Source organism: Eurytemora carolleeae, unplaced genomic scaffold (genome assembly GCF_000591075.1).
Source record: "Eurytemora carolleeae unplaced genomic scaffold, Eaff_2.0 scaffold349, whole genome shotgun sequence".
NCBI classification, from domain to species: domain Eukaryota; kingdom Metazoa; phylum Arthropoda; class Copepoda; order Calanoida; family Temoridae; genus Eurytemora; species Eurytemora carolleeae.
In genome coordinates, this window is record NW_019396296.1 from 224,242 (window position 1) to 239,383 (window position 15,142).

General features: G+C 30.2%; 2 protein-coding genes across 5 annotated transcripts in view; one reads left to right on the top strand and one right to left on the bottom strand.

Annotated features, from left to right (window-relative positions):
* The window catches only part of LOC111700422 (uncharacterized), a 41,704-nt gene that overhangs the window by 22,111 nt on the left and 4,451 nt on the right, over positions 1-15,142 (bottom strand). The gene's annotated exons all lie outside the window — the stretch shown is intronic.
* The window catches only part of LOC111700420 (probable protein phosphatase 2C 49), a 17,806-nt gene continuing 2,812 nt past the window's right edge, over positions 149-15,142 (top strand). The window contains exons 1-17 of one of the 2 annotated variants that reach the window (XM_023471307.1): positions 151-197; positions 1,181-1,231; positions 1,942-2,028; positions 2,614-2,696; positions 3,120-3,214; positions 4,891-4,941; positions 7,280-7,380; positions 8,013-8,089; positions 8,329-8,381; positions 8,494-8,563; positions 8,944-9,095; positions 9,192-9,329; positions 11,392-11,493; positions 12,456-12,522; positions 12,990-13,053; positions 13,520-13,633; positions 14,046-14,118. In XM_023471307.1, coding sequence (XP_023327075.1) covers positions 1,202-1,231; positions 1,942-2,028; positions 2,614-2,696; positions 3,120-3,214; positions 4,891-4,941; positions 7,280-7,380; positions 8,013-8,089; positions 8,329-8,381; positions 8,494-8,563; positions 8,944-9,095; positions 9,192-9,329; positions 11,392-11,493; positions 12,456-12,522; positions 12,990-13,053; positions 13,520-13,633; positions 14,046-14,118 — 1,357 coding nt within the window. In that variant the 5' untranslated portion in view covers positions 151-197; positions 1,181-1,201. Of the gene's footprint in view, positions 198-1,180; positions 1,232-1,941; positions 2,030-2,613; positions 2,697-3,118; positions 3,215-4,890; positions 4,942-7,279; positions 7,381-8,012; positions 8,090-8,328; positions 8,382-8,493; positions 8,564-8,943; positions 9,096-9,191; positions 9,330-11,391; positions 11,494-12,455; positions 12,523-12,989; positions 13,054-13,519; positions 13,634-14,045; positions 14,119-15,142 lie in introns of both variants that reach the window. The other variant, XM_023471309.1, reaches the window with a different exon arrangement.

Consider the following 15,142-nt stretch of genomic DNA (forward strand, 5'->3'; position numbering starts at 1 on the left):
CCAGGGACAAACTATTTAGATTTTAGATTAAGGACGGTATTTTCTACTGCTGTTGCATGATTAACAATTGATATAAAATGTTCACATTTTAATTTAAAGATGAAAAGTCTGCAACTACGCCAAATTATTGGATAAAGTCTTTGATTAAACCTTAATCAATGGAGAGCTCTGCGAAAAGCAACTCATTACGGCAATAGGTACGAAGATAGAATGAGACAGTTTTCTCTCTCTATAATTCTATAAATGAGAATACTATTGTTGATTTATTTTGTATTCAATAAAGTTGTTAAGAAGAAGATTCCGTTCCAAGTAAATGTTGCAAATGTGTAAATATTCAAATGAATAAAATGATTTCAGATATGTAAGACTAGCAAGGTTATAAAAATTAAGGTTACCATTGCATTTTTTACACTAACGAAAAGTTTCTCTAAAATCGCAACCTTTCTCTTTAAGTTGAATGAACCGTGAAAACGTAATATCAGAATAATATCGGGCAAAATATTTGTTTGATTATTAAATATAAAAGTACATGGTAACATACTATTGCGAATTTTCAAACATTCCGAACTTTCGTACTTTTGTTAACTACTAGAAATTCATGGCGCTTCGCGCCCTTCTTTCTAGGCTTTTAGGGTGCTTCACGCCCATCTTCTAATTAAATAGTGAACATGTTCTTTTTGTTTATGTTTCAAAACAAAGAAGAAAAAAATTTTGCGGATTTTTAAAAAAAAAATTGCGGATTTTCAAGAATTCAATTTTTTTTTTACAAAATTAAAAACCTTTAAAACACATTTTTTAAAAAAAATGTATCATTCATAAACCTTCCCTGTGGTCACGTGATGTCCCACAAAAAATTTGGGCCCGATCGGTTCAGCCGTTTTGACGTTTATTGAATACAAACAAACAGACACCAACACAGACAAACAAACAGACAGATAAGACAAATTTATATATAGATACGCATTTTAACAAAAATTTGTGATTATACCAGAAAAGGGGGAAACAATTAAAAGAAATTAGCAAAATAAATTCTAAAATCTTAAAATAAATTAGTTTTGTTTTATTAGTCAGCATTAGAACTTAGAAGGTAAGGATCAATACCATGGGCTCAATTATTTTCTTAACCTTTATTATTATTATTTCAATCTTAATGAATCTTCATTCTAAACTTGTTTTCTAGATATAATGTAAAAACAAAACTATGGCTTTTCCGAAATCAAAAATTGACCAGGTAAGATGATTACAAGTTATATACATCATAAAATACACTATAAAATACATTATAAAATACATTATAGAATACATTATACAATACATTATACAACTCATTATACAATTTATTGTAGACTACATCATACAATAAATTATACAATACATTATACACTACCATATACAATACATTTACAATACATTATACAGTACATTATACAATACGTTATACAATACATTGTACAATACATTATACAATACATTATACGATATCGTATACAATACATTATAAAATACATCATACAATACATTATACAATACATTATACAATACATTATACAAAACATAATACAATACATTATACAATACAATATATAATCACCATACAATTCATTATACAAGGTTATATTCTTTGCAAAAAATTATGGCAATTTCCAATATACTAGGTAATATAACAGGTAATATATCAGGTAATAGGTTATATACTAGGTAATATACTAGGTAATATAATTATTATACGCTGAGCCACATTGACTGAACCCGATATCCACAGCGTAAAATTTAAATTACGAATTTAAGTTTAACTCCAGGGGATAAACATCAACAAAAATTAAGAACTGCATGATATAAAGGATTTAAGTTGGATAATTGGAGACTAAACAGGGTTCAATTTACGTTTCTAGGTGAACCTGGGTACTCTTACTAGTTGTTAACTTATTGTCTCATTATCAGGACGAACTGGAGGAGGAATTATTTTATCAATCTATACTCGGGCACTGCCAACTTTTGATCCGTGTATTGCAGTCCTCTTCTATCTACAGTAACAANCACGAAAAATAAAAACAAAATTTAGAATTAAAGCCATATGAACTAAAAATCAATCTGAACAACCTTTTTCCATCAGATGTATCGGCAGACAAACTACGAGTTACAACTTAAGATTTGAGGATTGGAAAATTTGAATTTGTGGCGAGTGTTCAGTTCCTTTGTAACCCAAATCGGATTAAAGATACCAGTCAAAACTATAAAGAGTAAGGAATTCGGACGATCATTTTCATCCGTATGTCCAAGGTCTTTTTTAAAATAAACTGTATTTTCAAGATTACGGCAAAATAATCAGATTTAAAGAGTCATCGCACTCGCACACTCCATGGTAACAAGCAAGATCAAATATATACAAATTTTTTATAACGATTATTACGTCTAACACATTTGATTGTGTAAAAAAATACATTTATGAAAAATGGAAAAATATGTTTTTGGAAATGTATGAATGAATAAAAGTACAATTGACTGTGGTCTCCAATGATACATCATGTACATAAAGATGATATCCACATCATCATACGTAAAAATGTATATGAAATGAATATCCATGAAATTGAATGATTTTCTTCCAATTTTAGAAGTTTACTTGATTTGCTACTAAGAAAGGAGTTTCTGTATTTAACTCTAGCCTTGATAACCATTCTCCTAATTATTTCAAGGTAAACAGAAACACTAGATATCTTTAGTTTAACAGTAGTTTCATCATGTTCTTGTCAGATTAAACTGGTTAATTTTAGAATTTAATTTAAACGTGGCTATGAAGGATATTGAATATGTTGGCTGCTATCTTTAATGCTGTTATTTCTTGGATAAGAGCTAATTAAATGAAAAAAACTTATTTCTCTATGCCCGTTTGGGTTATTTTGTGAAGAAAAAAAAACTAGAAGCATTAATCCAACCTACAAAGAACACAAGAAAGTGCATTCAAAAATACCAAAAAAGAATGTTTTTTAACTTTGACAAATTAGATAATTGATATATTAGATGTGACATTCTGAAACATAATAAAATATCTATCTATTTCAGCCTAACCTAACTATCTATCTATTTCAGCCTAACCTAACTTATATAATTTTTCCAAGGTTTGACAATGAACGCAGAATTTTTGGTTGGTTTCGAAGCTTTTCATCCTGTACACTGGTAAACTCATTCTTCATCCAACCAACACAAACATCAGGTTATTCATTTATTTATCTTTAGAAAACATCAGGTTATCCATTTATTTATCTTTAGAAAACATCAGGTTATTCATTTATTTATCTATCTTTAGAAAACATCAGGTTATTCATTTATTCATTCTTAGTATACATCTGTACATCAGGTTATCTATTTATCTTTAGAAAACATCAGATTATTCATTTATTTATTTTTAGAAAACATCAGGTTATTCATTTATTTATCTTTAGAAAACAAAACATAAGGTTATTTAATTATTCATTCTTAGTAAACATCAGGTTATTTTTATTTATTCATTATTAGCAAACATCAGATTATTTATTTATTTATTCTTAGCAAACATCAGGTTATTCATTTATTCATTCTTAGCTAACATCATATTTATTTATTTATTCCTAGCAAACACCAGGCTATTTATTTATTTGTTCTTAGCAAACATCAGGTTATTCATTTATACACGTGCGTGCATTATAAATATAGCATTGCAATACATACTTCGCCATTTTATTTATTTCTTCAGCCTCCCTACTCAGGACATTTTTATCCATTTATTTATTTCACTTTGTTTAGCACGTATAAATGTTGTAAATCTTTAAAACTGAAAAAAAGCATATTAATGCAAGGTTAAGATATTTTGTTCTGAAGAAAATTATAAGCCAATCATGTATTTTCTGTTCTAAGAGATTTTTAGTTCAAAGTGATTTTTGTCAATAAATCTTTAGATATTTCATATTTTGCTGAATTTGCATAATTATGCACGAGAAGATATTTTTTCATGCCTTGCTTTCACAGCCTTGCAATTCAAGCAGATAAGAAAGCGTTTTAAGAAATCTCCCGCTGAAATATGTAAAATTAAAGGCTTATTAGGTTCATTTAACAGCTTTTGCATAATAAGTTTAATAAAAGACTGCACGAGCAGAGGTTTTTTGATAATGTCTTTTTGTTCAGATATCTTTCTAAATAAAGTAGTAAGTTTCTCTGCTTGTTTGTGTGTATGTCCTATCATAAATCATGATACTCTGGCGGGAACGCTCTCATTTTGGTTTATAAATCTTAGGACTTTTAAAGGGAGTGGCTGATTTTTTACAATTGGAGTCCATTTTTGTAATTGACAAAATACATTATTTTTAAGGTTACGACTTTTGTCTCTTAACTCTTAAGAAAAGATTCTTGAAACAATATCTATGAAATACCCTTAGTCCAGGCATTTCCAAAATGTAGTCTGTCTTTTTTTTTGTGACTTAAAGAAATAAGAATTCAAGAATTTGGATTATATTTCGATGTATATAGCATACCATAAAAACAAAATTGTCTAACAATCCAATATCCTCGTCGTCTGTTATAGATAAAAAATAAGTTAGAATTAGTTTCATGCAATAGCCATCGAAAAAAAGCATGATCCTAAAGGAAAAAAGTACATAATATTGTATCAATGGAATGTATTTCTACAAATATTAAAAAATAATCTAAAAAGACCGTCGTGTTGTCTGTACAGGCTGCAGGTAGGAATTTAACTAGGTTAGAGAGGAACTAAATAATCAATGATAAATTGAGAAATGTATCCACAAACTCAAACTTATAAATAATTCATTAATCACGAAGGCTACAAAAATATCTAAATGATATACATAATTTATCTATAAAACATAAGGTTTTCAAATTTTTTATTTATTTTAGCTACAGACTGGGAGGAGGTTCAAGATTGCAGTATAATATACAGTCTTCAAGGTATAGTTTTTTTTATTTCGTTTCATTAGAAAATTAGATTTTTTCATGATATCTTAAGTTTAACGAAATTATTATTATACGGGAGAGAGTAAATTGCATGACGAGAATTCAAACCCCTTTTGTGAAATGTGCGCTATTCTACAACGTATAATCTCAAATCTCAATAGCATTATCCTGGATACCTTAGCGGAGTTGAAATAATCCCTAGGTTCGCGCAAGGATCAATGCTTGATCTTGAGATTCACAATCACAGCCATAGATAAATAAATAAACATAGGTAGCTTATGTACGCAAAATCACCAAGAATTGTACAGTCCGCGAATTCATACTTCTAGGGGTCAAAGTGTACTTCAATGATAAGCGGGATGGTTTGGCGTTTTAATTGATTTCATAATTATTAAACCACTCAGGAACTATTTGAACAACAATATTTCACTGAGCAATATATCATATTGACGAGAACTGAAGAAGTACATGAGAAGGACTAAACTAACTTAAATTTCTTTCTACAGAACTTATGTACACCACAAGTATTCAATGACATAAGAACAGCAAATGTTCACAACCGACCTAGTTAATCTATATAATAGGAATATCTTTAAAACATCTCTGTATATTTATATCTTTCAAGATGAAAAATGTCGTCTTATGCGCAATCTATCTTTATCTATGATCACAACACAAAAAGGGTCTGACCTGACTTTGAGAGCGCAGTAGAAAAACTTAAAGCATTTATAGGAGTGCAATTTATATAAAACTAACTTAATAGTACCCGGCGTGTCCTTGATATCTTTTAAATTGTCCAATATTCAAATAACCTCAGAATTAATCCCATAGAGAATAGAATATATATTAGAGTGGAATTTACTAGAAAAAATTGTAAAGCGGCCATTTTGTTGCACTGTTTCCATACTGCTTGTGTACTTACATATTTATGCTATATAACCTTTTGGGCCCTGGAATATCTTTTTATAGAAAATCTTAAATTAATATTAAAAGAAAACCAAATTATGAAATAGGCTGGTTTCATAATTGACCAATGATCGTTTTACATAGACTCTGTTCCTTTCACTTTACAAACGATGATTTTCCGTTATAACTATAAATCAAATGATGTTTTTTATTCACCTAATTCATTATAAAGTTTATTTAAAAGCTTTAAAAAGTTCGAAATTGAAATGGATAGTCTAGGGAACATCCTGTATTAATGCACTCTACTGCATATAATTTGTGAACATGTACATGATTTGTACACTTTGAACTGCCTTTCAGGCTGAAAGGGACTGAAAAAATTCATACCGAAGGATTTTCTAGCATATTTTTTTCAAGTTACATCCACAAATGTATCCTTACATAAAATTAAGACGGCTCTAAAGATGAACAAGATAAGATTCTCAGAAAGTTAATCTTCATCTTCAGAAGCAGTAATCTTCAAATTCAGAAGTGTCCTATTGAATATCGAGATCGTAAGTTCAAGATTAACGACACTCCATACAAAAGTTCTGACCTAGTAACAATTGATAGAAATGAATCAAGCTTTGATTGATTAATGATTTAATTATGGGTTGTACTTTCATAAATCTATCAGAAAACAGTCCCTTTTAGAATATTATTAGGGAAGTATTTGTCAGATTTGTTGTTTTTATAAAATGAGGCCAAATATATTATTGAATTGTTCATTGTTGAATAAATCAAAAATATTATTAGTTCAACAACATACATGTTTTCACTCTTAAACACTGTATTTTTAAACCCTATACGTCTTTTCCACCTCATGTCGTTGACTTGGACATTTGAAATTTTGAATTCTTCAAGATCAGATTACCTAAGATGAAATTTATATCGAAGGTTTACATCAACATGATATTGTATTATATATTGTTCTGGTTTCGCTTAGATACCATTTTTGGTAATAAAAAGCGATTCTTAAACTTGATATTTTTCACTATATATGCGCGCTCGACATTTTTCACATGATCATCGTAACTGTTCTTGAAAATGTTTAAGATTTTAGACTCTTTAATATAGTCTGGCAAACTGTTCCATGGGTTTATCACTCTCACAGAAAAAGAGTTTTTTTTTAGAGAATTGGGATTTGAAACTTTGTTTGTTTTGAATCTTCATGACATAAACAAAACTCAAGAACTGAAGAGGGTCAACCCAGAACAAAATTTTAAATTATGGTTAGTTTAAGTTTGAGGCGAGTAGTCAGTTTCGTAGTCAGTTTCTTGATAAAAAGTAAAAACGAAATAAAATTAATCTTTGGAGTCTTTATCAGAGCAAAGCTAAGTAGTGGAGAATGCTGGCAGCAAAAATATATTTTTTACTTGATCTAAAGGAAGACGACATGGTAACGAGGACCGAGCAGTTGCACGTGTTGTTAAAACGGTGGACGGGGATGTGCGCATTTTTGCTGTCATGGACGGACATGGCGGAGAGGTAATTTTTAGGTGTGTGATTGATTGATTTCTTGGCAGAGAAGATACAGGGTCATCAAAGAATGATACTTTAATGTCGACCAAAAACTTGAATTTATGATGATCTGAAGATGCCTTGCATTCAGTTTTGGAATGATATAATCTGTAAATAAATTAAGAACTTTACATGAAACGAAGAATGAAAAAAGACTGAGTACATTCCTTAGTCGTCTCTGAAGTCTCATCCTTTGTGGGTAACCCTGCACGATAAAAGAATAGATTACAGATTCATTCTATACATTCAATACAATTTTTTCTGTGTTAAATTTGAATTTTCAGGATTGTTTTCTATTTTGATGCAGAAGCATGTTATGCTTAATTTCTGAAGACTTCTAGGTCGTCATTGATGGAAATAGTTAATGTTTCATTTGTGTGTTTATTGTGTGTATATAGTTTTGTAATGGAAATAATATTTACAGAAAAAATATTCGAATTTTAAGAGATTTTCCGCCAAATAGCTTTAAACATGTTTCAGGAAAATTTCAAATTAATTTTGACAAAAAAATACGTTCACATTTAACTGTCTCTGAAGTCAAACACGCATTTCTAAGTTGTCAATTTTATTAAGATTATTTTAGTGTTTTTTTGTTTCAGTTTGCTGCAGATTTTGCTAGAAAGCATTTAATAGATTCTGTGGAAAAAAAGATTGAGCAGATTAAATACTTAGCAAGGAATATTGACAGAAAAGTGAAAATTAAAACACAATTAAACAAATCGAACAACTGCTTTTGACTTAAATATTCTACTCTTGAAATAAATATATGTTTTGCTTATTAGTTTGAAAATCTATAAGGTTAACTAACCTAATATTTAAACTAAGCTTAATGAAGCGAAAACTAGTAATTACTGCGATGAATTTTTAATAAACGGGTTATCATAAAATTACTCAATTTTCTATCATATTTTTTAGTACCAAGAGGAAAGAGGAGAAAATTAAATATTTTTTCAAAACTCTCGGACAAGGAAATCACTCTTGATTGGCCAAAATATTAGGATTTTAATAATTTACTAATTTAAATTTAGGAAAAATGAAAATACTTAAGAAGAAATTGCCAAAAAGTTTTTGAAAAAATAGTTCCTGAATCTGTAAAAACATATCTGGGTGTGACGGAGCAGGAGTACAACAGAATAATTCCTAAACCAAGGTGATACAGTCACAACCATGAGGTTTAAACTTTTGATTGACGGAGCGCTAAACCATACAATCGGCTTAATCTCTATTTACATTGTGATAACTCTTAAAGGAATTGAGTCTTAGCCACAAACTCAAATGCTCTCTTATCCCTATATCATTTTAACATGCTGCACGTCTAAACCTTTTTTATTTCAAACAAAGATTATTTGATACAACAGAATTCATAGTTAGATGTATCTAAGGTCTACGGGGTCTATAATATTGTATTGGGTGACTAAGACTAAAATCCTTTCTGGGAAGTACTTGATCTCTACAGGTAAGATCACTAGGATATTTCCAGTTCGTTTTTAATATTCGGGACAAAGTTTTGACTTCTGTTTTTATTTCTAGAAATGAATCCAGTTGTTCTGAAAATGAAGAAAAAAATGCCGGGACTGGAAATGAGAAGTCAGCTGATGATAAATCAAATATGGCGGATGATGTGAATCCAGAAAAAAAATCAAACAATCAAATTGTTTTGAGCAACCGACATAAATCTTTAGGAATAATAAGAATAAGATAAAATTTAGAGTCTAAGTCAAGAGATTGTATAAGTATTTGAATCCTATCATTTTTTTTAAAAGATATTCTTTTTCTAGAGGAGCTCCCCATCCCAAAAACTCCAATACCACCAGCCAGAAAACCATTCAAAGAAAACAGAAAAACTCCAAAAATAAAATCCAAAAACAAGAAAGAGGATTCTGTTGAAAAAGAACCTGAAGTGACAGACTACATAGGTATTACATTTTTTGGAATTAATGGGCTATTAATGCCAATAAAGAATAATGGGAGAGTTTGCAAAAATATTAAAGATATTGAGAATGAATTCGGAACGCGTTAAATGGTAGTGATTTTATGTTAGAGAATTTTTCCTGTTAAAGAACAAAATTTGATGATTTAATGCAGATTTTTGTCGTCTTAAAAGAATCATCTAAAAGAGATAAAAATTGCACTCATCGTAAAATGTTAATCATAATTAGATCTTTTATCCGTAGGATTTTTTTCTGATTAAGCTTTCAGTTTATATTGGTTATTTATTATATTTTATAATTTTATTTTTGCTCTATTTGTTTGTTTGAACGATTATGATTTTCCCTTGAATATATTGTTGAAAATAATCTATACATGTGGAACATTTTTTGTTGCGGAATTTAATAAGCCAGAGATCTGAGGGATTTTTTCCTTTTGAGGATTTCAGGTTCATTCAGCAAAGCATAGTACAAATATAATGCGTGCTTTTTAGATGTTCAAATATTTTTTGCATTCTTTTTGCTTTAATTATCATCAAATATTTCAGTTGATAATTTAAGAATAATATACCGTTAATATTTCATTTTATATAAAAATGCCCAATGATGGACCATTTGAAAAATATCAATATGAGTTTAATTTAACAATTTCATAAAACTAGATTTAAGATTTAAAACTTGTAATTTTCTGAGCCTGCAACCTTACATCTTATCTATATATATATACTTTGCTTGTCTGTTTTTCTTGTCTGTCCGTTTATGTCAAATAAACGTCAAAACGGCTGAACCGATCGGGCCCAATTTTTTTGTGGGACCTCGCGTGACCCTGGGGGAAGCTTTTAAAATTTTCAATAATTTGCTTTTAACAAAATTTGATATTTGAAAATCCACGAAATTTTTTGTTTGTTTTTGTTTTACAATGTATTCAAAGAGAACATGTTCACAATTGAAATAGAAGATGGGCGCGAAGCGTACTGAAAGTCTAGTATATTAAAAGTCATAAGTGAGATTGAAGAAGCGTAATTATTGCTATATAAGACAAAAATACAAATTTCCAAATGTACTCGGTCGGACTAACTTTCTTACCGTTTGAAGGACGGAATCAACGAAGAGCATTAAAAACACGAGCTAGGTAGTAGGTACAGATAAATGACCTACTTTTCTAGTATGTCAGAGATCATAAATGAAAACCCGTTCAAACTTCCATAATATAAAAAATAAGATCAAAATCTTTTTTAACTATTAAAAATCTTCCCAAAAAAAAAGATAAATGTGACATCGACAGTATCGACATATTTTCAGTTATAATTATGATCTCTAACTAATACTTCGTAGAAGAAAGCGTAAATTTTTTTTTTATATTTTTGAGACATTTTGAAGAAAAATCTATATTTAATTTAACGGGTAAAAATGGATTCTAAAGTTTAAGCTCACTGACTTTAAACCAGGACCACTAATTTACCGTGCAGGACCACTAATTTACCGTGCAGGACCCCTAATTTACCGTGCAGCACCACTAATTGACCGTGCAGGACCACTAATTTACCGTGCAGGACCACTAATGTACCGTGCAGGATCACTAATTTACCGCGCAGGACCACTAATTTACTGTGCAGGACCACTAATTTATCGTGCAGGACCCCTAGTTTACCTGCAGGAAACCTTAATTACCGTGCAGGACCACTAATTTTATATGCAGGCCCCTAGTTTACCGTGCAGGACCCCTAATTTACCGTGCAGGACCACTAATTTACCGTGCAGGACCCCTAGTTTACCATACAGGACCACTAATTTACCGTGCAGGACCCCTAGTTTACCGTGCAGGACCACTAATTTACCGTGCAGGACCCCTAATTTACCGTACAGGACCCCTAGTTTACCGTGCAGGACCCCTAGTTTACCGTGCAGGACCACTAATTTACCGTGCAGGACCCCTAGTTTACCGTGCAGGTGTGACTTTGTAGAAATCGATTTATCCTGTTGATTCGGAAATATCAATTAACATTTTAAAACAATTTTCAATATTTCAAAATAAATTTCCTTGATTTAGGCTGTTCTGGAGAACTTCTGTACGCTAAACTTATGAATGATGAAATACTAAAATGTGATAAAAAACTGCTTAAAGCTGCCAAACAAGCGAACGCAATTGGAGGTAAAATAACAATATAATAATATAATCTTTTTTGAGTAAATAGTATGAAACAGTGCTTAGGATCCAATTATGTTTGATGCGGATCCGGAACCTGGATCCGCACTGGAAAAAATGGATCCGGATCTATCTTTTTGAGCAAATAGTATGTAAACAGTGCTTAGGATCCATTTAATTTTAATGCGGATCCGGATCCTGGATCCGCACTGGAAAAAATAGATCCGGATCCTGTGTGTAAACAATAAGATTTCTTTGTGGTCAAAGTTGTCTTTTTTCTTTCTTTTATTTAAAAATGTTCCAAAGTAATTGTAATTTGTTATGTTTAAACAATATTTAGGATTTAAATTATAACTATATAGTATAGTTAAGTTTTAAATTTTAAAATCCTCGATAATATTTCAGAATTAAAAGATAAAAGAAGCCGCGACTAGAATTGTTTTTCTGTTTCCCCTTTTAGGCATTTGAAAAAACTTTAAATAGATTTCAATATTGATTTAAAGTATGTAAAACTCAAACTTTTTGGTGGAGCCTTTTAAATGGACGCTGAAGAACGAACAAACAAACTTTTGTTCAATTTTACTAAAAAATGTTAGAATTTATGTAAGACTTAAGAGCAAAATTCAATCGTACTGTGTAAAAAACTTTTTTCTAATTTACTAACAAACTTTTTCTTAATGTCCTTTTCTCTATAATAGGACTAACTATACAGTGGTATTCATGAATCATGAAGACAATATTTAAACAAGCTTATGTAAAGTTATTGTTATAGTATTTTAAAAATAAACTTTTATGAAAATTGCATAATTGCTAAATTGAATGTAAATTGGAATATCTAACATTTTTAGTTAAAAATCCTTCTTCCTTTCCCATATTTTTATGTTTTAAACTGTAAACATAAACCATTAGATTAGCAAGCATAGAATACGATTTTAATTTAACTGTATTCAGCTTAATTTATTCTTTAGGGACGACCTTGCTGCTGAGTATTCTAGATAACGGATCCTTCTGGGTTGCTAATGTAGGGGACAGTAGGTAATTTTTTATGGTTTTTTAAAATTCAAATTGAAATTATTTATTTTTCTAAATAAGTAAAATCTGAACTACTTTATATCTCTCTGAAGAATTAGGAACGTTATGAAAAGAATTGTCAATTTTAACATTTAAAGAGTCTCGTAAGGGATTCACAGCATTGGTCTTTAAACCTCTGTATAATAAATTAAGGAAAAGATTTTTTTTTGTAGAAAATTTGTTCCCGTTGAATCATAGTACTTACTATAAACTGCTATTTGTTATTACTAAAAATCTACAAAATGTGTTAACACAAACTTCGCCATGTTTGACGTTATAAAAATAAAATCCATGCCCATTATCAATCTAGATCAAAGGACAAGGATGTCAACTTGATGACCTAACAACGAACATATCAAAAAATAAAGTTTAAAGATTGCATTAAAAAAAAGTGATATTTGGATAAAAAAATTATATTGTTATTTGCCCAGGGGTGTTTATAGTACTGAGACAGGACAGGCTGTACCTCTATCTTTTGATCATAAACCTTGCCAGGTAATACTTATATGCTCAAACTGACCCCAAGCTATAATTTTATTAGTTAATATCTTTCTAGCTCTTTTTTCCAGCTAATGTTAAACCATCAATGTTACAAATATTAAGTGTATTATATTGGTTATTCAGTATAACTCTATATATATTACTCATTACTCCAACTGTCTACATTGTAACCCTTACACCCCCATCCTTTTTGTCATGCGTCACATTTTGGTATTTCTTTTTATAAAATGCTAGTAATTGGGAACCCAGCTTTGCCGAGAAAACTGTATTTCTCTATAAAAGTCAACTTAGAATTTTTAAAACAAGCAAAACACATTCCCGTTGTTCTCTCGAATTCCCCATGCAATTAAAAATTTTAGAGAAATTGACCTAGGGGTTCATGACTTACGAGTTTTGATTGGACATACAAGCAAACAAACAGAGATTATATACTAATCAAAATAATTTCTATTTTGTTCAGCTGAAAGAGAAGCGAAGAATACAGGAGGCGGGGGGCTTCGTGTCACTAAATGGTGTTTGGAGGGTTCAAGGTGTACTTGCTACATCACGTGCACTTGGGGACTTCCCACTTAAGGTAAAACTTTATATACCCGGGGCCGAGATACATATATTTTTCAGATTACCCCCCCCCACCTCAAAAAAAGGGGGATGGGGTGTCGCTTACTCCAAATCACTCATTTAAACAAACAAACAAATTTTAATTAAGCTTTTTATAAAACGGAATACAACTTCCATAATGACATATGGGACGGGTGTTCGTTTACGTGTGTCCTATTTATAAATTTAAAAAATTTAATGAAATTCGGATAAAATTTTATTATATTTAAGATTAAGTAAAAATTATAAAGCTTTACTTGCTTGCCTTTAGACTGTCAACTTCCTTTTTCCTAATTTTTACCATGGCTTAACTTTTAAATATTTAGCCTAATGGCTTCAGAAAAAAAACCTTATAAATTATATTTTAAGATTCATTGTAATTTGTTTAGGAGAAGAAAGTAGTTGTAGCAGACCCAGATATTTTATCCTTTAACATCAATGATCATAAAATGGAATTTGCAGGTAATACATTCACTCTAGTATGCCGGTCAATTAGCGCCTGATCTAATCAGGGTTCAGCCATATGTTTGGTGTCTATTTTGAACCAATGAAAATTGCATGGCGGTAACATCTATTTTTCTATCTAGATCATTATCCAATTAGAGATAAATCCTTATACTGGCGCTATAACCATAGAGAATAGAATATATAGAGAGGAATTTACTGGAAAAAAGTGTAAAACGGCCATTTTGTTGTACTGTTTCAATAGTTCAGGTGTACTTCACATATTTATGCTATATAACCTGTTGGGCCCTGGAATATCATTTTATAGAAAATCTAAAATTATTGTTAAAAGAAACCCAAATTATGAAAAAGGCTGGTTTCATAATTGACCAATGATCATTTCACATAGACTCTATGCCTTCCACTTTACAAACGATGATTTTCCGTTATAACTATAAATCAAATGATGATTTTTATTCACCTAATTCATTTTATAAAGTTTATTTAACAGTTTAAAGAATTCGAAATTGAAATGAATAGTCTAGGGAACATACTGTATTAATGTACTCTACTGCATATAATTTGTGAACATTTACATGATTTGTACACTTTGAACTCCCTTTCAACCGAGAGATTCTTTTAATTCCTCTCTATATATTCTATTCTCTATGGCTATAACAGTAAATAGAAATATTTACTTCTACTGAAACTATAGTGCATGATTTCTGTTTGATTGCATTGGTCCTGGACCCCTGGTATAAAATAAAACAGTGTGTTTACTAAGAGTATAATTATGAGATTTGAAGAGACTGTTCTTGTAATTAATGTAAAAGAGGGGTATGCCCAATTCACAATGCTTCTGCCGCGCAGTCGCTGTTGTAGGTAAATCAAAATTGGGAACATTTTCTCTTCGTATACATTATAAAACATAAACAAACAAAAATTTCGCGAATTTTATAGAAGAAATTTCGTGGATTTTCAAAAACCGAATGTTGAAGTGGCAAATTTTTGAAAATTTGATAATAATTCCTAAACCAAGGTG